The 27,648-nt window shown below is 42.2% G+C and overlaps 2 protein-coding genes across 4 annotated transcripts in view; one reads left to right on the top strand and one right to left on the bottom strand.

Moving 5' to 3' along the window:
* Window positions 1-3,106, top strand: part of csf1b (colony stimulating factor 1b (macrophage)) — a 44,685-nt gene extending 41,579 nt beyond the window's left edge. For 2 of the 3 annotated variants that reach the window (XM_034172697.1, XM_034172694.1), the window contains exons 7-8: window positions 2,843-2,874; window positions 2,962-3,071. In XM_034172697.1, the coding sequence (XP_034028588.1) occupies window positions 2,843-2,874; window positions 2,962-2,995 (66 nt within the window). In that variant the 3' untranslated portion in view covers window positions 2,996-3,071. Of the gene's footprint in view, window positions 1-2,842; window positions 2,875-2,961 lie in introns of all 3 variants that reach the window. The other variant, XM_034172696.1, reaches the window with a different exon arrangement.
* A 19,890-nt stretch (window positions 3,107-22,996) lies between these two features.
* fmodb (fibromodulin b) lies at window positions 22,997-26,763 on the bottom strand. The gene is made up of 2 exons (XM_034172693.1): window positions 25,875-26,763; window positions 22,997-23,148 (listed from the first exon to the last, which is right to left on the bottom strand). The coding sequence occupies exons 1-2, from the start codon at window positions 26,761-26,763 to the stop codon at window positions 22,997-22,999; spliced, it is 1,041 nt and encodes a 346-aa protein (XP_034028584.1).
* Window positions 26,764-27,648: the final 885 nt, after the last annotated feature.

Below are 27,648 nucleotides of genomic sequence, written 5' to 3'. Positions count from 1 at the left end.
GAAAAAAATATGGAATCACTCAATTCTGAGGAAAAAATTATGGAATCACCCTGTAAATTTTCATCCCCAAAACTAACACCTGCATCATATAGATCTGCTCATTAGTCTGCATCTAAAAAGGAGTGAACACACCTTGGAGAGCTGTTGCACCAAGTGGACTGACATGAATCATGGCTCCAACACAAGAGATGTCAATTGAAACAAAGGAGAGGATTATCAAACTCTTAAAAGAGAGTAAATCATCACGCAATGTTGCAAAAGATGTTGGTTGTTCACAGTCAGCTGTGTCTAAACTCTGGACCAAATACAAACAACATGGGAAGGTTGTTAAAGGCAAACATACTGGTAGACCAAGGAAGACATCAAAGCGTCAAGACAGAAAACGTAAAGCAATATGTCTCAAAAATCGAAAAATGTACAACAAAACAAATGAGGAACGAATGGGAGGAAATTGGAGTCAACGTCTGTGACCGAACTGTAAGAAACCGCCTAAAGGAAATGGGATTTACATACAGAAAAGCTAAACGAAAGGCATCATTAACACCTAAACAGAAAAAAACAAGGTTACAATGGGCTAAGGAAAAGCAATTGTGGACTGTGGATGACTGGATAAAAGTCATATTCAGTGATGAATCTCGAATCTGCATTGGGCAAGGTGATGATGAACATGATGATGAACATGAACATGTAAATTTCCACAGTCATTGATGATATGGGGCTGCATGTCAGGTAAAGGCAATGGGGAGATGGCTGCCATTACATCATCAATAAATGCACAAGTTTATGTTGATATTTTGGACAATTGAAAGGATGTTTGGGGATGATGAAATCATTTTTCAAGATGATAATGCATCTTGCCATAAAGCAAAAACTGCAAAAACATTCCTTGCAAAAAGACACATAGGGTCAATGTCATGGCATAGGGTCAATGTCAATGAGCAGATCTGATTTGATGCAGGTGTTAATTTGGGGGATGAAAATTTACAGGGTGATTCCATAATTTTTTCCTCAGAATTGAGTGATTCCATATTTTTTTCCTCTGCTTGGTCTAAAAAAGTAACCGTTACTGACTGCCACAATCTTTTTTTCTTGATTTCTTATAGTGTTTCTTAAAGCCAGAAAGTCGCCATTTGAAATGACTTTTTGTTTTGTGTCATGTCTGTGATCTGCTTTTTTTTCTACAAAATTAAACAACTGAATGAATATCCTCTGAGGCCGGTGATTCCATAATTTTTGCCAGGGGTTGTACTACTCTTTCCCATAACTTCATGCTGTGGCTGATCAACTTTATGCCTCTGTAGTTACTGCAGCTCTGCACATCACCCTTGTTCTTGAAAATAGGAACCAGCACACTTCGTCTCCACTCCTCAGGCATCCTTTCACTTTCCAAGATTTAATTAAACAGTCTGGTTAGAAACTCTACTGCCATCTCTCCTAGACATTTCCATGCCTCCACTGGAATGTCATCTGGACCAACTGCCTTTCCACTCTTCATCCTCTTCATAGCAGCCCTCACTTCTTCCTTACTAATCTCTTGTACTTCCTGATTTACTCTCACCACATCATCCAGCCTTTTCTCTCGCTCATTTTCTTCCTTCATCAGCTCCTCAAAATAGTCCCTCCACCTCCTCAGCACACACTCCTCACTTGTCAGCACATTACCATGTGCATCTTTTACCACCCTAACCTGCTGCACATCCTTTCCAGCTCTGTCCCTTTGTCTGGCCAATCAGTACAAGTCCTTTTCTCCTTCCTTACTATTCAGCTTCTTGTACAGCTTGCAATATGCCTCTTCCTTCACTTTTGCCACTTCTCTTTTCGCCTTACACCGCATCTCCTTGTACTCCTGTCTACTTTCTTCATCTCTCTGACTATCCCAAAACTTTTTTGCCAACCTCTTTCTCCTTATGCTTTCCTGGACCTCTTCATTCCACCACCAAGTCTCCTTGTCTTCCTTCCCTGTCCAGGATGTCATACCCGGTATTGTTCCCTGTCATTTCACACTACAACCCCTGGCAAAAAGTATGGAATCACCGGCCTCGGAGGATGTTCATTCAGTTGTTTAATTTTGTAGAAAAAAAGCAGATCACAGACATGACACAAAACTAAAGTCATTTCAAATGGCAACTTTCTGGCTTTAAGAAACACTATAAGAAATCAGGAAAAAAAAAATTGTGTCAGTCAGTAACGGTTACTTTTTAGACCAAGCAGAGGGAGAAAATATGGAATCACTCAATTCTGAGGAAAAAAATTATGGAATCATGAAAAAACAAAAGAACGCCCCAACACATCACTAGTATTTTGTTGCACCACCTCTGGCTTTTATAACAGCTTGCAGTCTCTGAGGCATGGACTTAATGAGTGACAAACAGTACTCTTCATCAATCTGGTTCCAACTTTCTCTGATTGCTTTTGCCAGATCAGCTTTGCAGGTTGGAGCCTTGTCATGGACCATTTTCTTCAACTTCCACCAAAGATTTTCAATTGGATTGAGATCCGGACTATTGATAAAGAATCAGCTGAAGTGGACTGAAGTGGAAAACTCTTCCATAAAATAGGAACATGATATGCAAAGACTCGAGAGCATGCCAACCTTTACTTAACTTTCCATACAACAAAACAAGACCACATTCACAATAAGGCACAAAAGGCTTAACAAGCTTTGTAAAATGTGTAGATGCACCATCATTCAGAGCATTATATGTTCAAAATCATTTCTAACAATAACTATGTGGATGACTTGCAAATATGGTAGGCTGAGCGCACCTTTCTATTCTAGCTATATGTTTAACATTGCTTCTGTTGATGCACATAAGCTCATACAGTTTTCTTTTTAAAACAGAAAAGACTTCTGGCTCACAGATCAAGATCAAGGTAAGAGCATGTTCCATAAAGTATAAGTGATCAGTATTGACTTCATATTTGTTTTAAACCTGATGCATACCTTTGTCTGTGTTAAAGCAGAGACCAGCTGGACATACCGATGGAGGAGTAATACAGTGCATCTGGAGAGTATTCACAGCGCTTCACTTTTTCCACATTTTGTTATTATTTTGTTACAGCCTTATTCCAAAATGGAGTAAATTAATTAATTAATCCCCCTCAAAATTCAACTCACAACACCCCATAATGACAACATGAAAAAAGCTTCTTTGAAATTTTTGCAAATTTATTAAAAATAACTACGAAATCACATGTAAATCAGTATTCACACCCTTTGCTCAATACTTTCCTGATGCACCTTTGACAGCAATTGCTGGCAATCATTGAGGGGTCTGAAATTTTCATCTTAGGTGCTTGCCCACTGTGAGAGACATAATCTACATAATCATAATCATAATCATACAATGTATGATTTTTTAATAATTTATTTGTATGTTACTGCTGCAAATAAGTATTTGAACACCTGTGAAAATCAATGTTAATATTTGGTACAGTAGCCTTTATTTGCAATTACAGAGGTCAAACATTTCCTGTAGTTTTTCACCAGGTTTGTACACACTGCAGCAGGGATTTTGGTCCACTCCTCCATACAGATCTTCTCCAAATCTTTCAGGTTTGGAGTTTCAGCTCCCTCCAAAGATTTTCTATTGAGTTCAGGTCTGGAGACTGGCCAGGCCACTCCAGGACCTTGAAATGCTTCTTACGGAGCCCCTCCTTAGTTGCCCTGGCTGGTGTTTGGGGTCATTGTCATGCTGGAAGACCCAGCCATGACCCATCTTCAATGCTCTTACTGAGGGAAGGAGGTTGTTTGCCAAAATCTCGCAATACATGACCCCATCCATCCTCTCTTCAATACGGTGCCGTCATCCTGTCCCCTTTGCAGAAGAGCACCCCCAGAGTATGATGTTTCCACCCCCATGCTTCACGGTTGGGATGGTTTTCTTGGGGTTGTTCTCATCCTCTAAACATGGTAAGTGGAGTTGATTCCATAAAGCTCTATTCTGGTCTCATCTGACCACATGACCTTCTCCCATGCCTCCTCTGTATCATACAGATGGTCACTGGTGAACTTCAGATGGGCCTGGACATGTGCTGGCTTGAGCAGGGGGACCTTGCTGCCCTGCAGGATTTTAAACCATGACAGCATCATGTGTTACTAATGTAATCTTTGTGACTGTGGTCCCACCTCTCTTCACATCATTGACCAGGTCCTCCTGTGTAGTTCTGAGCTTTCTCAGAATCATCCTTACCCCACAAAGTGTGACCTTGCATGGAATCCCAGACTGAGGGAGATTGACAGTCATCGTGTGTTTCTTCCACTTTCTAATAAATAATCATAACATTTGTTGTCTTCTACCAAGCTGCTTGCCTCTTGTCCTGTAGTCCATCCCAGCCTTGTGCAGGTCTACAGTTTTGTCCCTGGTGTCCTTAGACAGCTCTTTGGTCTTGGCTATGGTGTACAGTTTGGAGTGCGATTTGATTGAGTTTGATTGCAAGGTGTTCAAATACTTATTTTCCTCACTGTATGTAGAAAGGTGTGTGCCTTTCCAAATCATGTCCAGTCAACTGAATTTACTCCAAGCTGTAGAAACATCTCAAGGATGGTCAGTGGAAACAGGATGCACCAGAGCTTAATTTAGAGCTTCATTGCAAAGGTGGTGAATACGTAAGTACATGTGATTTCTTAGTTTTTTGTTTGTTTATTTGTTTGTTTGTTTTGTTTTGTTTTATTTTTTAAATAAATGTACAAAAATCTTAAAAAAAACATTGTCACATTCACATTGTCATTATGGGGTATTGTGTGTACTGAATATTGAGGGGAAAGAATAACTTCATCCATTTGGAATAAGGCTGTAACATAATAAAATGTGTAAAAAGTGAATTGTTGTGAATACTTTCTGGATGCAATGTATTCTGAAGTCCTACACACATCAAAGCATTGAGAAAACTGCTGGATTTGGAACAGACTGAGCCTCCAAGGCAGAATATGATATGTAAAATATGGCTGAAGCAGTCAATTTTTTTTCCAAGTCTTTCTCATCTGGCAGAAAAGAAAACATCACTGCAGCAGCAAATGGGAGATTTGTTCATTTGTACAATATGTCTGATTCAATATGAACAAGTTTTAATAAAAAAAAATTGGGTGTGATGATTCATGGTAAAGGAATTTTGTCGTTGGAGTACATGCTTCTTCCACAGTGTGGACATGACTACAGAAACTATGAAAGAGCAGTTTTACCTGTTGCTTCACCCATTAATGTACGTAGTTTAAAAATGAAACTGGTGAAACAACAGCCAAAAGGTGCCCTTTGCCCAGGATTTCCCATCACTTCTACAGTAGCTTGTAAAGCCTTCAGAGTTGCCTTTGGTGTTCCTTCACTAGTCTTTTTTCACTATCACTCTTGTTATGGAAGCAAGCCTGCACTACACAAATGCATCATACATACACCATCATACTCTGTCTATTTATTACTGATTGAATTAAGTAAACTCCAAAGCAGATTCAGTGACTTGTAAATACAGTATTCTTGTATCCATTCCATGACTTGTCTTAAAACAAACTGGTTGTAAAAGTGATTCATTATATGTGTTATAATAAAGGATATACATAATTGTACTAAGATTTGTGTGTTGAGTTTTTACTTTGGGTGTTGTAATTTCAATAACATTTTTTTCTGAAGTGTTTGTCATTTGATTGTTCACAACAGAAAACACTACTTGTCAACTTATACATAATGAAATTATGCAGAGGTGGTAAAAGTTTGAATTTTGAACATTTTGAATCATTTCATTTTTTTTCTATGGCGGAGTGGAGCCACAGCTCTCCCTCCTACTCGTCTCTTTCGGCCTTCACCAACTCACTGCAGCAGGTTTTTCAGCAATACTCCCCAGGGCGCGAGGCGGCGCGCTCGCTGATGAGCCTGAAGCAATGTAATCGCCAGGTGGCCAACTACGCCATAGATTTACACATCCTGGCCACGAAGAGTGAGTGGAATCCCGTGGCGTTCCATGATGTGTTTTTCCAGGGCCTGAAGGACAGCATCCAGAAGCAACTCGTCACTGTAGATCTGCCAGACGACCTTGATGATCTCATCGTGCTGGCAGTCTAGACCGATGGCCGTGTTTCTGATCGTCCATGCCGGGAGAAACCATACATCCCAGGCTGTCTCCTCCTTGGAACAAACCTCAACCTCCAATCATGCCGGCTTCAACACTTCTCATGGCGCTGCAGAGGAGGCCCATGCAAGTGGGACGAACACGCCTCTCTACAAAAGCGCGGAGAGCAATGCCATGTGGAGGGGACTGTGCAATTACTGTGGAGAGTCGGTCATTTGATCACTCAGTGTCCTGTTAGGGGTGCCCCGGTGCGGCCAAAACCAGTATTACGGGTGAGTCACAGCACAATTGCTTCTTCCACACAGAATGCGGTAGCAGCTAAATTGGTTTCAGATCATACGACTTTGTCTAGCCCTGTGTTCATTGATTCGGGTTCTGATACTAACCTCATGCTGTACTCTCTCGCCAGGTCCCTTCATCTTAAATTGTACCGGGTTTCACGCCCCCCTGGTGGTTCACGTGGTGGACGGCCGCGAATTGGGTCAAATTACGCACCGCATGCAGTCAGTTCGTACGATCATTTCTGAAAATCATTCTGAATTTATTAGCTTCCATGTCTTTGGCAATATGACTCACTCGGTAATACTGGTTACCGTTACTGGTTACTACACCCCTGGTTACAATGCCGTAAACCTAGTCTTGACTGGACCAAGGGTAGGTTCTGCCTGTATTAATTCCTGTGTTTCTAAACCAGTTTCATCATCTACTCTAATTAAATCTGATCTTGAGGGGGTACCATCCTGTTACCACAATCTCGCTTCAGTCTTCAGCAAAGCTAAGGCTAAGTCACTAAGTCAATTTCGTGTTATCATATTGTCCGGGATCAAAAAATGGGAAACCTGGCACGCTGCCTCTCCAAGGGGACTCTTCTGGCTCTGTCCCCAGTTTTGGAACTATCCTTCCTGAAACCTATTTTGTGTCTCTACTAACTTGGGACATTGAGTCTAAAGTAAAGGCTGTTGTAGTTGATACGTGGATTCCTCCAGGGTACCCAGAGGGCAAATTATTCATCCCTGCTCTGCTTAGGGGTGAAACAATTCATTAGGGACATGATAGTCGTTTTCCTTGTCACCCGGGTATACAGAGAACGATGTATGTTTTGAAACATAGATTTTGGTGGCCCCAAATGTTATCTGATATCATGGAGTATGTCAATGCCTGTTCTGTGTGTGCTATGCATAAGTCGTTGACACACCCACCTGCGGGCACTCTGTTGCCTTTGCCTGTTTCTGTTCATCCATGGTCTCGCAGATCTGTTGATGTTGTGAAGGGTTTGCCGCCCTCTAAGGGCAACTCTGTAATTATGATTGTAGTGGATAGACTGTCTAAAATGGTTCATTTTGTACCGCTGCATAAGCTTCCCTCAGCTAGGGACACCACTGTAGCATTGTTCACTCATGTCTTCAAATTACATGGGTTACCTCAGGATACAGTCTCAGACTGGGGTCCACAGTTTGTCTCGCAGTTCTGAAGAGAGTTCTGCCGTATCCTCGGGGTCACGTCCAATCTTACGTCAGGATATCACCCTCAAGCTAATGGTCAAACTGAACACCTTAATCCTGGCTTCTCAGTTCCCCTCCTCCAGGTCTTCTCAACTACCATGGATTGAACTCGCTCATAACAGTCTTCCCACTTCTGCTTCTGGTTATTCCCCATTCCATGATGTGTTTGGTTATCAACCTTTTCTGTTTCCCCCGCAGAATTACGCTCACCGGTTCCCTCAGCCCTTGGACTCATTATGCGGTGCCGACAGACCTGGGAGCAGGCCCGGAGAGCTTTAATGAAGTCATCAGAAAGCTACAAGAAAGCGTTGGATTGCAAGAGGCCCACTGGGCCATCCTATGCCGCGGGTCAACGGGTCTGGATTTCCACACATCACTTCTCACTATGAGGAGTACCCAGAAATTGGCTCCCAGGTTCGTTGGCCCATTCTCTGTCTCCAAAATCATTAATCCTGCCTCTGTCCATCTTCATCTCCCAAGATCGATGAAAGTCCATCCCACCTTCCATGTGAGTCATCTGAAACCTGTCAGGTCAAGTCCTTTGTGCCCACCTGCCAGTCCCTGCCAGCTGCCCGGTGCATGGAAGGGGACCCGTCTTCACTGTGCGATGTCTCCTGGCTTCCCGGCGGCGGGGTTGTGGCATCCAGTATCTGGTTGATTGGGAAGGTTATGGCTCAGAAGAGTGTTTTTTTTCCAGTTTGTTTTGAACCCTGCCCTTAACCATGTGTTCCAAGCTTCTCACCTTTCTGCTGCTGGGCTGTCAGGGGTCAGCCCTTGAGGGGGAGGGGACTCTGTTTGGTATGTGTTCTGTTTTATCTTTATTTTGTTTGCTTTTGTGGTCTGTCTTTTCTCTTGCTCTTTCTTCTGCTTGGGTTTTCTCTGTCCTGTTCTTTCTTTTCTCTGTGTTGGTGGTGGGCATTCCCCTCTGTCTGGCACACTCTGGTTCTGGAAGTTCCTCTCACACCTGTTCTTGATTTGCAGCTCATCACCTGAGGTTATTTAGGCCTCACAGTGTGCTCATGTCCCTCGCCAGATCGATGTGCCTTGTGCCTTTCTTCCAGCTCTGTTCATGTGTTTCTGCCTAGCTGTCATTGCCTCATCGTTGTTTTACGACCACCTGCCTGTTTTGCCTCAACCACGCCTAATCCTAATGTTTTTTGTACTGTTGCATGTTTTGGACTGCCTTTCTGTGTACCGACTCCAGCTATCTGCATCCTGCATTTGTGTCCAGCCTTCTTTGCCAGTCAAACCTAATAACTGTTTCCAAAAAAACATTGTTGTTGAAATGGAAAACACAATATACAATTGACTTAAGAAGTTGTTGCAATTTGTTTTTCCCATTTAAACAATCAAGTTTGGTTGGCCTTGTTGACATAACTAGATAGTGTAAACATAGCATTTCATTTCTTAGAGTATCATCAAGCAGAGAGAGATTGCCACAAATATTTCTTGGTATGGACCCACTTTTAATATACTTATCACTTATAAACCCATATTTTATATATATATATATAATATATATATATATATATATATATATATATATAATATATATATATATATATATATATATACACACAAGGTCTGTTAGAAAAGTATCGGACCTTTTTATTTTTTCAAAAACTATATGGATTTAAATCACGTGCAATTACATCAGACAAGCTTGAACCCTGGTGGGCATGCAAGAGTTTTTTCACGCCTGTCAGTTACGTCATTCGCCTGTGGGCTGGCTTTGAGTGAGGAGTGGTCCACCCTTCCCGTCGGAATCTCTTTGTCTGAGAACTTCCTGAGAGACTGGCGCTTTGCTTGATCAAAATTTTTTCAAAAACTGTGAAGCACATCGAAGTGGACATCATTCGAGAAATTCAGATGGTTTTCTGTCAAAATTTTAACGGCTGATGAGAGATTATGGACTGTTGCTGTCGCTTTAAGGACTGCCCATGGACTGCCCACTGCCCATAGATCTAGGGCCACAATACATATATATATTTATTTATTTATTTAAATTGTAATAAATCCAAGTATTTGTATGTTTAGGTGGTGCAGCCTTGCACCATAGGAGTTATCCACTTTTACACAGCGGTCAAAGTTTAAAAATCAGTCATATTGAAAAGTATACCACATTATTATCACTTACTGAAGCGTTGCTGGGCCGGTAGCATAGATTTACGCTACCTGTCCATACTTGCCCGCAGATACATGAGACCATCCATTTTCTTCTGCTTTATCTGGAGTCAGGTTGCGGGGGCAGCAGCTCAAGCAAAGCCGCCTAGACCTGCTGATCCACGCACACACCCCCCAGCTCCTCCGGAGTAACCCCGAGGCGTTCCCAAGCCAGCCAAGAGACATAGTCCCTCCAGCATGTCCTGGGTCTTCCCCAGGGCCTCCTCCCAATGGGACATGCCCGGAACACCTCTCCAGCGAGGCGTCCAGGGGGCATCCGGAAAAGAAGCCCAAGCCACCTCAGCTGGCTCCTTTCTATGTGGAGGAGCAGCGGCTCGACTCTGAGCTCCTCCCGAGTGACCGAGCTCCTCACCCTATCTCTACGAGAGCGCCCAGCCACCCTGCGGAGGAAACTCATCTCGGCCACTTGTACTTGCGACCTCGTTCTTTCGGTCATGAGCCAAATCTCATGACCATAGGTGAGGGTCAGAACGTAGATCGGTCGGTAAATTGAGAGCTTTGCCTCCCCGACTCAGGTCTCTCTTCACCACGACGATCTGATACAACGACCGCATCACTGCAGACGCTGCACTGATCCTCCACTTGAGGCAAGGACAATCCACCAATCTGAAGAGGGCAAGGCACTTTTTTCCAGTCGAGAACCATGGCCTCGGATTTGGAGGTGCTGATTTTTATCCTGGATGCTTCACACTCGGCTGCAAACCGCCCCAGTGCACGCTGAAGGTCCTGATTTGATGAAGCCAACAGAACCACATCGTCCGCAAACAGCAGAGATGAGATTCTGTGGTTCCCAAACCAGACTCCCTCTACACCCTGGCTGCGCCCAGAAATTCTGTCCATAAAGATAATGAACAGAACCGGTGACAAAGGGCAGCCCTGGTGGAGGCCAACGTGCACTGGAAACAGATTTGACTTACTACCAGCAATGCGAACCAAGCTCCTGCTGCGGTCATACAGGGACGGGATAGCCCTTAGCAAAGGACCCTGTACTCCCGGAACACCCTCCACAGGATGCCCCGAGGGCCATGGTCGAACGCCTTCTCCAGATCCACAAAGCACATGTGGACTGGTTGGGCAAACTCCCATGAACCCTCGAGCACCCGATGGAGTGTGTAGAGCTGGTCCAGTGTGCCACGACCAGGACAAAAACCACACTGCTCCTCCTGAATCCAAGGTTCCACTATCGGTCGAATTCTCCTCTCCAGTACTCTGGAATAGACCTTACCAGGGAGGCTGAGGAGTGTGATCCCCCTGTAGTTGTACCACACCCTCCAGTCCCCCTTCTTAAACAGAGGGACCACCACCCTGGTCTGCCAATCCAGAGGCACTGTCCCCGACCGCCACGCGATGTTGCAGAGGCGTGTCAACCAAGACAGTCCCACAACATCCAGAGACTTAAGGTACTCAGGATGGATTTCATCCACCCCAGGAACCTTGCCACCGAGGAGCTTTCTAACCACCTCTGTGACTTCAGCCTGGGTGATGGATGAGTCCGCCTGTGAGTCCCCAGTATCTGCTTCCTCTTCAGAAGACATGATGATGGGATTAAGGAGATCCTCGAAGTATTCCTTCCACCGCTCGACAACATCCCCAGTCAGGGTTAACAGCTCCCCACCCGCACCGTAGACAGTGCCGGTGGAGAGCTGCTTCCGCCTCCTGAAGCGTCGGACGGCTTGCCAGAATTTCTTCAAGGCCAACCGATAGGCCTCCTCCATGGCCTCCCTGAACTCCTCCCAGACCTGGATTTTTGTCTCTGCGACCACACGGGCTGCAGCACGCTTGGCCTGCCGGTACCTGTCAGCTGCCTCCAGGGTCCCACTTACCAACAAAGACAAGTTGGACTCTTTCTTCAGCTTGACAGCATCCCTTACTTCTGGTGTCCACCACCGGGTTCAGGGATTGGCGCTGCGACAGGCACCAGAGACCTTTTGACCACAGCTATGAGTGGCCACATTGACAATGGAGGTGGAAAACATGGTCCACTCAGACTCCATGTCTCCAACCTCCCCCGGGATCTGGGAGAAACTCTCCCGGAGGTGGGAGATGAAGACCTCGCTGACCCAGGGTTCCGCCAGTTGTTCCCAGAAGACCCTCACGATACGTTTGAGCCTGCCAGGTCTGACCAGCTTCCTCCCCTCCCAGTGGATCCAACTCACCACCAGGTGGTGATCGGTCAACAGCTCAGCCCCTCTCTTCACCTGAGTGTCTGAGACACGTGGCCGAAGGTCAGATGATACGAGTACAAAGTCGATCATCGGCCTCCGGCTCAGGGTGTCCTGGTGCCACGTGCACACCCTTGTGCTCGAACATGGTGTTCGTGATGGACAAATTGTGACTAGCACAGAAGTCCAACAACTGAACACCTCTCGGGTTCAAATCGGGGAGGCCGTGCTTCCCAGTCACCCCCCTCCAGGTCTCACTGTCACTGCCCACGTGGGTGTTGAAATCCCCCAGGAGAACAATGCAGTCCCCAGTCAGAGCACTATCTAGTACCCCTCCCAGGGACTCCAAGAAGGTCGGGTACTCTGCACTGCCACTCAGCCTGTAGGCCAAAACAACAGTGAGAGACCTGTCCCTGACCCAAAGGCGTAGGGATGCGACCCTCTCGTTCACCGGAGTGAACTCCAGCACATGGCAACTGAGCTGGGGAGCAATAAGCAATGCTACCCCAGCTCTCTGCCTCTCCCTGTGGGCAACGCCAGAAAAGTGAAGCGTCCAGCCCCTCTCCAGGAGTTGGGTACCAGAGCCCAAGCTGTGCGTGGAGGTGAGCCCAACTATCTCTCGTCGGTATCTCTCAACCTCCCACACAAGCTCAGGCTCCTTCACCCCCAGCGAGATGACATATACGTGAGACCATCATCCGATAATTGAAAAGTTATCTTTTATGACGCTAAACCGATAAACTGCCAAAAAAATTATCTTTATTACAGATAACCGATAACTTTTAGTATTGATTCGGACTTTCCACCGAGTGCTGACACCCCATTTTCCAAATGGTTTGTGCCACCACTGCACACTCAACCCGTGTATTAGTCTCACCCAAATAGAAGTCAAACAAAATGTACTGTTGTTGTTTTTGCTTGTTTTTTCATTTGTTTTGTTGTACAGAATGGGGGTTCTAGTTGGTGATGGATGGGACTGGTTGATACTTGGGGTAGTTGGTCATCATCCGGATCTTTGTTCAGTGCTGTATGTTGTGTATTATCACCAAAGAGGAAAAAAGTGCATCATGTAAATTTTGTAATGATGTCATGACTTTCATTCGTGAGTGCTTTTAGATGCTGAACTCCAAAACATCTGAGACAGAAGACAATTTCCCGCATGTACTTATGCACACGCGCACACACACACACACACACACACACAAATGTCAGAGGACATATTCACACTCCTGTGTGATCATGTGCATTTTTGCTGGATGTTATTTTGAAGACCTAACTTACAAAGAATTACAGCTTTCCTCCTCCACAGCCTGTGCACAAACCCCATGCAGGCTGCAGTATAAGATCCACAGCCTTAAAATCCACAGGATACCATTTATAAGTGTGAAAACTCCCCTGATGAACCGGGGATAAATCATTATCCATTCTACAACGGGTAAGCTGGAGCACTGTGACAAACCAAGGCAAGCATTCCAGTAACTCAATTTGGTGCTTTTCTGCAAAGCATTAAAGGCAGCTGTGGAAGATGAAAAGGCGAGTTGTCTTCAGCAACAGATATGTGGGAACTGACTGTGATTAGTCAGAACATTCCTGCTTCTCTCTCGCAATACTCTGTCTAAAATAACAAGGGAGAGAATTAGGTTTTGATTCTGAAATATATTGGAAACAGTTACCTGGACAAACGGCAAGATGTCTACACCCATTTTATTAAACATGCAGTGCAGTAGATACCAAAATAAAGGAAACAGTGCATAACAGAAACAAAGTGTAACTTTCTATAGCACGTCAGGTCAAGTCACACACATTCCAAATCGTAGCGTGAAGCGTGATTTTTCTGTTAAATACTTCTCAGTAATACTTTTGCTCATTCAAACATCAAACATAAGTGAAATAATAAAATGACACAAACAATTACTGATTAAACCAGATGACATCGGCAGCATTCTTGAAACAAACATGGCTTGGGTTTTTCAGAGGACGAGGACAAGAGGTCCTCTCTATTTTAACAGGCCGTGGAGGGAAAGGCTAGATGAAGTTCAGGTGTAGGAGTGCACATCAATCACTCTCTTTCCTTTCAAATGTCTTTGTCTACCTGCCCAGCATACCTGCTCTGTCTGGTTTTCCATGAACTCTATCATTGCCCTTGAGTCAATATCAAAGGGAACCCTGGAGCTAGGTTGGATCGTGTCCAAAGAGTTCCTCACATACAGCTTTTATATCCTACTCAACCATCCACCGCCATTATGCGCCACACAATATTCAATAAATCATACTTGTATCTTATTAGTGTTGGGTGTTTTCCTTTGTAAGAAGAATACAATCACGCATCTTACAATGTGAATTGTTGAATTAGGCCTGAACAGTATGGAACAAACTAACTCATATTTTATAGCTTTAGAAGTGTGAGAGACTGGCCCCCAAGACCTTTGACCTCGTCCGCCAGTCACCGTGGGTCCGTTGATGCCAGGGAAAGTGGAACCAAAGAAGTCATGACAGTCTGACTGTCTGATTTACTGTTCAGAACAGAGTTTTATTTAAAACAACATTGAGTAGTAAAATCTTACACAGAGCTCTGTGGATCCTGTTCTCAGCCCTGACATAGCTTTAGCTCTCAGCAGGAGATAAGAAGAAGAGTCCCCCATGCTATCTCTGACCCAATTAAATAACCTCCTCTTACAGTGATTCAACTATTCTTGAGGCGTTGTTTTGTCCGTTCCTCTCATTGGTCCAAGCAGAGAACATTCTGCTTCTGGGCATTCTCCTCCATTCGTGTTGTGTGCCAAAGCTAAAGCTAGCTCGGAAGGAGTGGTTTCTAGCACGTCACTTCCCTCAAGTGTCTTTACCACACCTGTCCCTGACTGACCTGTACAGGACAGGTCATGGCCACATGCTTCAGGCTTCCTTCCTCCCTTGTTCCCGTGAGAATCTTCAAAACAACTCTATGTGTGGACATGAACACACTTCGCGAGATTATCCTTAGCCATAACATATGTCTTAAATGTCAGCAGGCTAGCATGCACAGATGTACCTGCAGTTCAACACTTAGTTTCACAGCAACGATATAGATGGGATACATCTTGTCAAGACAATCAACTGATACCAAACAGGCTGCATAAGCATGCTTACCAAAAAATAGTACTGATAAGTATATAAAAAGTAAACTCGAAGTATACTTGAAACATACTTGCATATACTACTTTTTGGTAACTGCAGTTACACTATTCCCACAATTAGGCCAAAGTAGGATGATGAGTACAACATCTTCAGCACATAATGTGCTCTTATAAAGTAGCCCTGAATCTAATACAGTGGATATTATACTAATATGAGTCTAAACACGTTCAACTGGACAGTGCCAGCATACATGAACACAATATGATAATAAAACAGTCAAACTCAAATACATTTTAATCATACAGACCGGATGATTTATTCTGGTTATTTCTGAAAGATAAGCACAAGAATTAGTAGCAGAAAATGCAGTAATACTCTTCAAATGCCAAAGACAACAAATAGTGACTTAACTGAAAGATTATACACTTTAATTTTGAAGTTCAAAACATGGTAATGGCTTATCATTTTGGGCCACATGGTGGAGGCAAAGATCAAAACTCAATGTTACATACAGTAGTGTTCAGAATAATAGTAGTGCTATGTGACTACTTCAGACTTCAGACAACTTTATTGATCCCAAAAAAGGGCAATTATGTTTACACTCCAGTTACCTCAGACAAGATCAGCAATTAATCCACAATTATTACTTGTTTACCGTAATAATGGCACACATCAAAATTAAAGACAACACATATACATTTGACATTGTTTATGTGCACTGAACTTGAAGTAGTCCATCTTCCGAATTGAGGCAAAGTGGGTGAAGGCCGCAGCAGGAGGATCCCGCACCGCCCAGCCTGGGGGTTAAAGGCTGCAGCTGTAAAAACCGTGCTGCCTTCGAGGTGGCAAGGAGGAAGCCAGGGTGGGGGGAGTGGAGAGACACGGGGGGGTTATAGGGATGGAAGGAGGGAGACATGCGTCGTGTGCAGATGAGTTAAATTTGTCAATTTCTGTCCATGTGTGTGTAAAGTCTAACAGTTTCTGTCTGTGTGTGTGTAAAGTCTGATGTTGCTAGGCAACAGTAGGCTGGGGAGGGGGGGGGGGTAGATGAGAAGAGAGGGGTCGAATTCCTTCACCAAGGCTGTAGATCCTTCTGGGGGAAGAGCAGGGAATTTGGCCTTCAGGAACCGATAAGGCTGCCATGTTGATGTTTGGCGGAGAGATACAGAATTCTATTTACTGCACCCCAGACCGTCGAGAGTCCAAATTTATGAAGAATATTCTCTGGTCCTCAGCAGTACAATCCTTTGCAATGCAGTGATTTGCTCCGAGATTGAATCCATTTTGCATTTGAGTTCAAGAGTTCACGCAGTCTGGGATTACACAGCATTGCCCAACTCATTAATTATGACGGAGTGATGAGGGGACAAAATTCTGGAAGCAGCCGTCTTGCTAATATTCCTGTGGGTCAGGGCAGCGTACAAACCAATCAGCACCAAACCTCCCACCATGAAAGCGAATACAAATGAATCCTCAACGTCTTCCACAGAGAGTGGAGCCGCATGTCACACTCCATTCTCTCAGGCGTCGAGAGCAAAGCCCGCTGGGCTTCCATCAGGGCACACAGGGTCCCCAAACCCATTTCTCCTTGTCGAAAACAAATGGTGTCAATGGCGTTGAGAGACCAGCTGATCAATTCCACAGTTAATCCAAATCATAATTTGAAGAATTCACAGTCTGGTGAAGCTGGGACTTTGAAGGTCGGAGCACAGATAGAGAGCAGAAAGGAGGAGAGGAGAGGTGAGGAATGCGACTGTCCTTGCCGGAGTCCCAAGCTGTAAAACCTACTACCAACAGCAGATGCATGTTCAACAGGTGCTGGCTTCATCCTTAAATAGGGGACACTTGATTCACACCTGTTTGTTCCACAAAATTGACGAACTCACTGACTGAATGCCACACTACTATTATTGTGAACGCCCCCTTTTCTACTTTTTTTTTACTAATAGCCCAATTTCATAGCCTTAAGATTGTGCATATCATGAATACTTGGTCTTGTTTGATTTGAGAATCTACTGGTACCTTTTTTCCCATGTAACAATAAGAAATATACTCAAAACCTGGTTTAATCTTTTTAGTCACATAGCACTACTATTATTCTGAACACTACTGTACATATATATATATATATATATATATATATATATATATATATATATATATATATATATATATATATATATATACACACACACACACGAGTAAATGAAGTCAAAACTTTCAAGAAAAATGTAAAGAACTGGGGGGAAAAAAAAATCACAATTAACATTTTTATGAAATACTTGAGAAAAACTACACATAAATGACCAACAAAGTACTGCTTTTGACCCTGGAACCATTGATCATTCATTAAAGGAGAAACTTAAAGATTGTCACTTGAGGAAATCAAGAAAAAATCATTAGATTTAAAAAATAATAATAAAACATGTGACACTGACCACATCATGAATTCATTCATTTTAAACAGGCCGCTGTGAGTGGAGGAGTTACTCACTAAAATATTTAATCTTGTATTAGAAAGCAGTGTTATACACACAAGACGGACCATATATCTTCTGAAACCACCATACAGAAACAAGGGATGTCCTAATGATCCAGACAGTTACAGAAATAATGTTACTTAGATTCTTCAGGAAATGTTTCACAGGAGTGCTGAATGTCAGGCCAACAAACTATCTGAATGCAGTAGGCGTCCTGGGAGAAGAACAAGCAGTATATGCACCATAAAAATGCCAAACGCAAAATACGGCATAGGGCCAGCCCTGGTAAAGTTGGAGCCTGAGGCTGAATGCCAGACTAGCAAAATATCTGGATGCAGGATGCATCTTGGAAGAAGAACAAGCAGGTTTCCATGAAGGCTACTTTAACACTTTTATTCTTTTCATAGTATTATACAACCCCAGTTCCAATAAAGTTGGGACGTGGTGTAAAATGTAAATAAAAACAGAACACAATGATTTGCAAATCCTCTTCAACCTATATTCAACTGAATACACCACAAAGACAAGATATCTAATGTTCAAACTGATAAACTTTATTGTTTTGTGCAAATATTTGCTCATTTTGAAATGGATGCCTGCAACACGTTTCAAAAAAGCTGGGACAGGGGTATGTGTAGGGAGGTTAAAAATGACAAACCAAATTGATAATAGAATGCTGAACTTCTGGATAAGGGTCAAATGTGGAGATCCACCCAATTGTCATGTACAGACCTATGGAAAACTATCCAATTTAAATGTCTACAGCTCACCCTGGATTTGTAAAATTAAGCAATTATTAAATAATATGGGGATCTCCAACTTATGGACTGAGGAACACATTCATATTAACTGGTTTAATAATGCTCTTATACAAAGTTTATCAGATATATGCAAGCAGACTTGGATGTTGGAAGTAGAAAATAGTAGCAGTTGTACTAACTATAGAATTATCAAAAATAAAAGTTAACATTAGAAAAAAATATTTGTGCAGTTTAGTTTCTGAGGAAAGAACAGTACTGTCAAATTTCAGCTTCAGTTACCAGTGTACCTCAAAACAAAAGTTAATGTACGTTATTCGACACTCAACAACTCTGAGATGAATTTCACTATCTTTTTTTTTCAATTTAGTACTTTTATATTTGCACTTTTATAAAGAACACTTTGTAGTTCTCTCATATCCTACCAAGGGCTTTTATGGTGAATAAAGTTATTGACAATGTCAGTGTCATTGTCTTTTAGATGACAAAACTAAACAGTCTTTTGTGGTTTTGCAGTGGAATTACAATTTTCAATGGCTAAATTCCTATTCCAACAAAAATCATAAATCTTGCTTAAGATTTTTTAAAAGTGTTTTTAAAATATAAAGACAGAAGAAAAATTTTGGTCAAAAGAAAACTGTAAACGTGATGATTTAGCTATGTTCAGGGGGGCTGAAAAGGGGAGAATAAGGAGAAGGATTTGAGGGGCCCAGAGAGACCCCTAAAACAATTATAATACTGACAAAATAATATGGAACGTGGCCCAGTAAGATTTCTTTTCATGGAAATCCTGCCCATAATTGAAATGAGTTCATCCAATGAGCCATTTTTTGAATGTGGTGCTGCCCCTGGCTACACATACTGCTGCATGTAATTGTTTTGGCTTTGATATTCTTTGCAGACAGGTGCTTTCATTGTTAGTTTAAAATTTTAATTTAATACTATTAAGAAGTTTTAATGTAAAGTAGCCTGAATATATTTTTATTTGATTTAATTGAAAAAATGTACATAAAATGTTGGGGTGGGGGCACAAACTTTTTCACTGCATGATAGATAGATAGATAGATAGATAGATAGATAGATAGATAGATAGATAGATAGATAGATAGATAGATAGATAGATAGATAGATAGATAGATAGATAGATAGATAGATAGATAGATAGATAGATAGATAGATAGATAGATAGATAGATAGATAGATAGATAGATAGATAGATGCAGAGCTGCAGATTCAAGGAGAATTCCAGGATTTTAAATATGTGCTCTATTTTTACATGATTTGGGGTTTAGCTTTTTTTCTCTGGACAAAATTATTGATTATTAGTTCAATATTGTATTAGAATGCTGACAACATTATGAGCTGCAGATTTAGACTGGATCATTGCACTGTCGTAAAACTTAAACATTAAACTGATTTTGGCCTCCCTTCATTGGCTTCCTGTCTCTGTGAGGTCTGATTTTAAGGTTCTGTTACTAAATAACACCCCATGCTCTGCATTCTCAGGTCACAGGACTTTGTGTCCCTAAAGCCTCGTTTCCAAAACCTGAGAGACAACACACGTGAAGATAAAAAATCATGGATCTAACAGGTGTGGTCGTACAGTGTGTGGTGTTCAGCCACACCGTAAGGACAACAACAACACACACGAACAGATTTCACACACGGACATTCACAGCTCAGAATCGCCTAAAGGCACCCGTACACTTGCACAAATTTGATCCCTGCAGTGGCATGCAAATTTGTGCGTCAATGAATAAACTCGTTGTAAACTGTGTGTGAACCAGTGACGTGCGGTCAGGGGAGGCAGGTGAGGCTGTGCATCATCATCATGGCATCATTCAGTGATTTGTACTATGAAGTTATTTTCCTTTTAACTTCACCAGTTTTAGATTATTTTTTATTCAAAATTGCTCAATTTTCACATTTGCCATTCAAATACTGAGAAGAGACGTGTGGTGAGGCAGCAGCCAGCCGTGCCTCACCTTGGATTGTGCAATCAGTGAGCTAACAGTTGGAATGCTGTGCAGTGCGACTCTGTTTCACTGTCTCTCTGTATGTCACCATTAAAAACTTCAAACACTTTAGATGTATGAACTTAAATTCCATAGTTTAGCTGATGTACATAAAGTACAGTGTTTTTTGTCAACAGCTGTGTGTGTGTGTGTAATGGGTTTCGTGTGGTGAGAGATCATAAAACAGCTGCAAAAAGGCACCAAGTGAGACACGCAGTTCTCCTGCCTCATGTTAGGGGGCACTAGTGATCCCAGGGATTCTTCTTGCAGCAAATCCTCAGCTGCAGAATAAGTGACAGCAAGCTACAAGAGCAGCCTTTATTTATTTTTTCCTCTCGCCTGGACATTACTTTCAGAATGGAGGATTACATATCCAAACTGAAACAATTTTCTAAACTGCACTTTCAGTCGAAGCAGGAGGTAATAATTAAAAGAAGACCAACACCAGAGCTAAAAGGTTTGCTTCAGACAACAGAAGACCTGCTCTTTTCAAACGCAGTGGGACACATGTAAAGTCTGGCTGTGTGGACGTCCAGAAAGAAACTCCCTTTTCAACTTTTCCTGCCTTATTTTCTCAACTTGTGACAGTGTCTGGACTCAGATGGGATATTGTGACCTGAAGAATTTACAAATATATGTCATCACAGACAAGCGGTGGACAGCTCGCATTCAGCCAGAAAAGGCTCCAAACATAGAGTCAGAACAGAACTGATGAAGGACGACTTTCTTCCCTGGCAGTGAGCTCCACTGAGACAGAGAGACTTTTAAAACTGAAGAAAGGTAAGGAAAACTTCCACAAGCAAGACATCAATGCTTTTGTTCAGAAGGAGCGGCACATGGACTTCATTTATAAGTAAAGTTAAGACCATAATAACTTTTTTGTTTTGTTTTTTAATTAATGAAGTGGATGTTTTGCCGGATACGGCAAACACGCACCTAATGCTATTTGACTGACCGGATCTCCTCACTGATTGGCTAGTTCAAATGATGTCATTCAAATCAAATCAAATCAAATCAATTTTATTTATATAGCGCCAAATCACAACAAACAGTTGCCCCAAGGCGCTTTATATTGTAAGGCAAGGCCATACAATAATTACAATAATTACAATTGTACCCTCATTGCAGAGGGTATTTCAACAAATGCCGTTCAACAAATGCCGTTAAATGCCGTTTTGGGTGCCATAAAGTCGTTTGAATCGAAACAGAAAGTCACCTACTGCCGGAGGGGTTCTCGGACGCTAAAAGCAGCTCAAGGAATTCTCGGATGCTAAAAGCAGCTCAGAAATGTGGCATAGCCGTGCCCGAAATTATTTCCAGCGTGTGGTGAAAATTATTTCCACTGGCACTTTTCACTACGCGGTGGAAATAATTTCGGGCACAGTGGAAATCATTTTTGCAGTCTTGGTAATTTTCTGTGTTGGGTGGGGATGTGATAAATAAATCCTGCAAATTCAAGACAGAATAAAAACGAAAACACAGAAGTCCACGTCAGCACGTGTTTATCCTGTTTTTTCTCTGTCAGTGTCATGTCTGCAATACAATCGATCAGTCCACCCTTAAAAATAGTGAATGGTAAAATATGCCAGTTTTCAATAATGAAAATCAATATCCAGTATCGAGCTACTGAATGTGAAATAAGGAGATCTTAAACGCCGATTACTTTTAAGTTCCCGCCCAACTGCGGCTGTTCCATTCCGTCGTGAATAAATTTAGACAACCTGCACCGGCAAAACGGCAGGTTGCGCTGTTTTGCCGGTGCAGCGTACGGTGAAATATCATCCAGTTCAACTTTGCCAAGGGTGCTGTCATGTTGAAATAAACTCTGCGATGACTACCTTTGAGAAAAGATTCCAAATATATTCTCCACCACAGCGCTCGCACGAGACAACCTGCAGCTGTAGATAATTTCTCTGTGATTCTGGGACCAATGAGAGAATGGCTTCATCAGCCAAATTCTGAGAGCAAATGAGTCATCAGCTACAAAATTATTATTTTATATAGCATGGCGTCAAGCAGGACAAAGTGGAACGCATTGGCATGATGAATTGTGCTGCAGTGCAGGCATTAAATTCATGCAAGTGTCAAGGTGCTTTAAGCAGTGGGTCTCCCCTCTGGGTCTGGTCTGCTTAAGCTTTCTTCCTCATTTTCACCAGAGGGAATTTTTCCTTGTTGCTGTTGCCTGTGTGCTTGCTCGGGAGGGTTTAGTGAGATTGGGCGTTGCTCGTGTGAAGCACCTTGAGGCGGGGTTGTTGTGGGTTGGCGCTATACAAATAAAATAAATTGAAATTGAATTAAATAGGTGAAAATGTCAGTAGAAGTGTTTGGCAACATGGACAAAATCCTTATGGAGGTAAACGTGTGCATATTTACCTCATTAAGTGTAAAGAATCTTTTGATCATGGCCGATTATACAGGCAGCAACATACCCTAGCCTTCTTCCAGTTTGGTGATTCCACTCTCAGCTATGTCGACACAAGTTGATTGTCATCCCAAGTGAAAAGCTGGACCCAAAACATCTTAAAAAAAAACACAGGTTGAAAAATCCTAGGGCTCCCCTTGAAGTCCATGATCAGTCAGTCAAAATACAGTGACCTTTTTTAGGTCTTGACAACAGTTTTAGCTTCACAATGGTTTATAATAAATTTGATTGGTAAGTCACAGCAATACACACCATTAATTAATATGAACGGTAAAAAGGTTAAATGATACCAGGATTCATTATACATGGATAAAGGACATGTGGCACAAACAGTAGACCCATTCTACAGGAATGTCTTTGACAAGGATCCCGTTGGCATCCAAGCGCAGCATTCTCAGATTTGAAAAGTTGTCCATGTCTATCACACTGCAGAAACTGCTCAAGGAGAACTCTGAAGGACAAGAGGAGAGAGCAGAACAGATGAATATAAAAGAGTGAGCTTGAACTGTAAAACATGCATCAATGCATTTACTTTAAGTGATAATAATTTTTGATACTACATTGTCCTTTGACCTCCACAATAGAGATATTATGAGGGCTACTTTCTTCCACCTGCGGAATATAGCGAGGATTCGTCCCATACTGTCTATGGCTGATGCTGAGACCCTGATTCATGTGTTTGTCTCTTCTAGATTGGACTACTGCAATATTATATTTTCTGGTTTATCACAGTCCAGCATTGGGGCTCTCCAATTGGTTCAAAATGCTGGCGCCAGACGGTTGACACAAAGCAGAATGTTTTGACCTGTCCCAGTGAGATCAGATTTAAGGTTCTGCTATTAACCAATAAAATTGTTCACCAACCGGCACCTCCCTACTTAGCTGACCTACTTAAACCCTACGTACCGGCCTGGGCTCTGTTTTCTCAGGGTGTAGGACTCCTTTGTGTCCTTAGGGTGAATAAAAGGTCTGCAGGTCACAGAGCTTTCTCTTATCGTGCCCCTGCTCTCTGGAATGATCTCACTGCGTCAATAAAACAGTCAGATTCTGTAGAAACTTTCAAGTCCAGACTTAAGACACACTTATTTTCCCTTTCGTATGGCTAGCATACTGGCATAGTATGTTACTATGCTTTTTACTCTTTTAAATTCATTTTATTAGGAAACCGAGCAGGCCAGGACCTCAACTTTATCTAAATTCTGGGTCTTTTAATGAAGCTTAGGGCTAGTGGTCGGCGATCACCTTAGTATTTCTTCTGTTTTTCTTGTTGCTTAATGCTGATAAATTATACTGTATTTGTTGTCCTTCTGATGCCTGATTCTGTTTATTTTTCTCTCTGTTTGAGGTGCGGCTCCATCCAGAGATGGGTGTGTGTCTGTTTCTGCAACTCTCCTGTCCTGTACACCGGCAAAATTTCACGTATATTCATTTTGTAAATTGTTTTGTGAATTGTGTCGGTAGCATGGCCGAAACAGAGGGTCACCCCTATGAGTCTGGTCTGCTTGAGGTTTCTTCCTCAAATCATCAGAGGGACTTTTTCCTTCCCAGTGTCTCCTGTTTGCTTGCTCTGGGAGTTGATAACGTTAGACCTTACTTGTGTGGAGCGCCTTGATGCAACTTTCTTGTGATTTGGCATTATATAAATGAAAATAAATTGAAATTGAAATAAACTGAAATTAACATGGCCAAATACAGTCAGACACAGTGCTACATTCAACCTATTGGAGTGTTAAATCAACTCTATTGTCATGTAAATAAACTTGAGTAAAGCTGCTCAAGCCTGTTAGAGTGGTAAATCGACACTAATATAATCAGCTTTACTTGAGTTTATTTAACACTGCAACATTTACTGTGCACATATCAGAGCTTTCAATGTTTTCTGAATGGAAGACTCACAAGACAAATTCCAAATTGTGTTTACCTAATTATTGTTGAATTTTCCCCTTTGGTGCAGTTTCCACTCCAAAAGTGACCTCACACAGTAAACTTTGCAGTATTAAAAAACATGAGTGGAGTGTTAAATCATGGTGATTAACACTAATAGATTTAATTTACACAGTAGTAAAGATGACTTAACACTCTGACAGCCTTAATTTAGTAAACTTTTGAAACGGACGGCACTCCCCACACAGTTAATTTAACGCTGCCTTGTTCAGTGTGGACAAATTTTAAACAAACAGTAGATGCAGAGCACAGAAAAAAAAAGACAGGTGAGATTTGAACTATTACATGTATGGATACAGGATGCTACATTATAAACAACCTTACACAAGGACGCACATTATTACCTGCAGCATTTTTACCGACACTATTATTACCGGCAGCGTGGTGGATTAGTGGTTAGCACTGTTGCCTCACAGCAAGAAGGTCATGGGTTCAATTCCCAACTGTGACCTTTCTGTGTGGAGTATGCATGTTCTTGTTTCCTCCTAGTGCTCCAGTTTCCTCCCACATTTAAAGACATACAGGTTAGGTGTATTGGAAACTTTATATATGTCCAAGTCTCCCTTGCAAAAGAGGTCTTGAGCTTAACGGGACAAACCTGGCTAAATACAGATTAAATTAAAATTATTATAATAATTAGACTTTGAAGGGCATGCATGCTGTGATACTCATATTCCATGTGAGTGGAAAACTGGACACTACATATTCTGTTTTTCAGCCCCATGACTTTGAATTTGTTTTAAAACAGTGACATGTTCACAAGTTTAGTGATGAACTCACTCAAACTTTCAAAGAAACTTATTTTCATTTGAAGGATCAAGCATGCATCTCTGTTCTGACTGCAGCCAATACAGATTAAGTGTGCTCACTATCTGTGTAGGTACACTTTTCAATTTTAAAAAGCATGTACTGAAGCCAAAAAGTGCAATGTATTTTGTTTTTAATGAGGTTTATGAAAGGAAGTATCTATGTGTTGTTCATAGCTGTATTCATAAATGAGTGTGGGACCAGTAGCAGTTTTTATCACACTTGGTTGATAGTTATGTTTTATCAAGACATTTTTCATAAAGACAAGTGCTGCTATAATCTGCATTGTTTATATATATATATATATATATATATATATATATATATATATATATATATATATATATATATATATACTAGATATTACTGTTGATTTTTTTGTATATTTGTTGTATATTTTTCAGAGTTGAAGAGGTGAGATCATACCTTTGATCTTATTGGCTTGCAAATAAAGATTCTCCAGGTTTCTATTGACAATCGGAATCTTCTCCAGTTTATTGTGGGAAAGGTCAAGCTCAACTAATGTGCTGATGTTGAAGACGCCGGATGGAAGTCCTCTATCAGTCAGCTTGTTATGAGCCAACCTGACAAACTGCAGTTTTGGAAACATGGTGAAAAAGTCCGCTGGTACACTTTCAATATAGTTAAACCCAAGGTAAAGCTGTTCTAGTCTCTCTGGAAGGTTGTCTGGGATTTTCCTGAGTTTATTTTGACTCAGATCCAGCACACGCAGAGATGTCAGTCCCTTGAGCACACCTACATCCTCCATGTCATTGGCTTGGAGCTCAAGTTTGGTGAGGTTGGTCATCCCCTCAAATGAGCTGGAAAAGACTTTTGAGATCTTGTTGTGACTAAGTTGGAGATCTGTGACCGATTTTGGCAGGTTAGAAGGCACACGCGTAAGCTCATTCTGATCCAAGTAGAGCCGTTTCAACTTCTTGAGCTTGCTGAAGACATTCTTGCCAATGTTTTCTGAGTTCAACTTGTTCTGATTCAGTACCACCCAGATCAAGTCAGTAGCGTTGTCAAACACCCCATCTCGGATACCGGTGATCTGGTTGCTCTGCAGGTAGACATATTTTATGCGTGAGGGGACGTAGGGGACGTGCTGGAGCCTGCGGTTGTGACAGTACATAGCTGTTGGATAGGCTGAGGGACAGTTGCATTCTAAGGGGCAGTCCACATCCTGAGCCCCCCAGCCAGGATTCCACCACCGCCCTCGAAGGTGAGCCAGCCACTGGAACTGGCTGTAACTCTGGCTGATGCTCAGATCCACTGATGTCATTAAGATGAGGAGCAGCCCCACTGTTCGCATGTTCGCTGATGGAAAGCACAACAACAAGATCATATTAGGTCAACTCAAGGTGCTTCAATAACACAACAAAAAAAAATTGCGGTAAAAATCTTTGCAACTGACACGGAAATACAGTGATTTATCAATACAAATTCATTAACGCTACCCTCCTAACAGGAGGTATACCTACCAACTGCTTGATCAACAACACCGTTATTCCTCACGCTGCTTGTCTCGTTGTCACACTGAGTTGTATATGTGGCAGAGTAAATACTTTCCCCTACCACCACCACCCCTCCCCTTCTGCAGCCCCAACACACCAGTCTCATTAGAGCACTTATATGTTTCCACTATTATTTAGAACCTATAGTACAAGAGATCACCTACAGCTATCACAATATCAATCCCATCTGGGAACCACTACAAACATCTGCTTTTTAACAACCTTGTTTTCCCTTACGGCATTGTTCCTTGTCATTAGCGCAACCACTCAAAGCCTGGCTTGCTGTTAATTGCTTTGGTGCTGAGGTTATAGAGAACGCGAAGGTTAAGGTATACATATTTTAAAAAACTCAAAGCTGCAATCGGTGGTTGCTGTTTTCTTGGATTAATTTGAACAAACATATATTTTACAAGGAAGGGTACAAAAAGGAATGTAGTTCCGTAATGGTATAGTACTTGTGCAGGTATTGTCATGGGTCACATGGCTTTTGTTTACACTGCCACATTGCCAGTCAAACAGTCAGTGATGGTGTCCTTTGTTATACTGTGAGGGAAGCAAAAGTTGCAACCATGGGAAGAAGAGCAGGGGCAGTTGGGCGTTTTCTAGAAAATGCTGCAATTTGGTCCCCCAGACCCCCCAACTCAATATAGCTAGCTTTCAAGCTCGCCTCTCTTTTCAAAGAA

The sequence above is a fragment of the Thalassophryne amazonica genome, chromosome 6 (assembly GCF_902500255.1).
Source record: "Thalassophryne amazonica chromosome 6, fThaAma1.1, whole genome shotgun sequence".
NCBI classification, from domain to species: Eukaryota; Metazoa; Chordata; class Actinopteri; order Batrachoidiformes; family Batrachoididae; genus Thalassophryne; species Thalassophryne amazonica.
Note: the sequence above shows the minus strand (reverse complement) of the source record. Positions and strands in the feature narration are given on the sequence as shown.

Bases quoted from the DNA above. Each gene is read 5' to 3' on its own strand.
- fmodb (XM_034172693.1), bottom strand. From the start codon at position 26,763: ATGCGAACAGTGGGGCTGCTCCTCATCTTAATGACATCAGTGGATCTG. The intron at 23,149-25,874 runs GTATGATCTCAC...CTTGTCCTTCAG, and splicing joins GCAAGCCAATAAGATCAAAG to AGTTCTCCTTGAGCAGTTTC.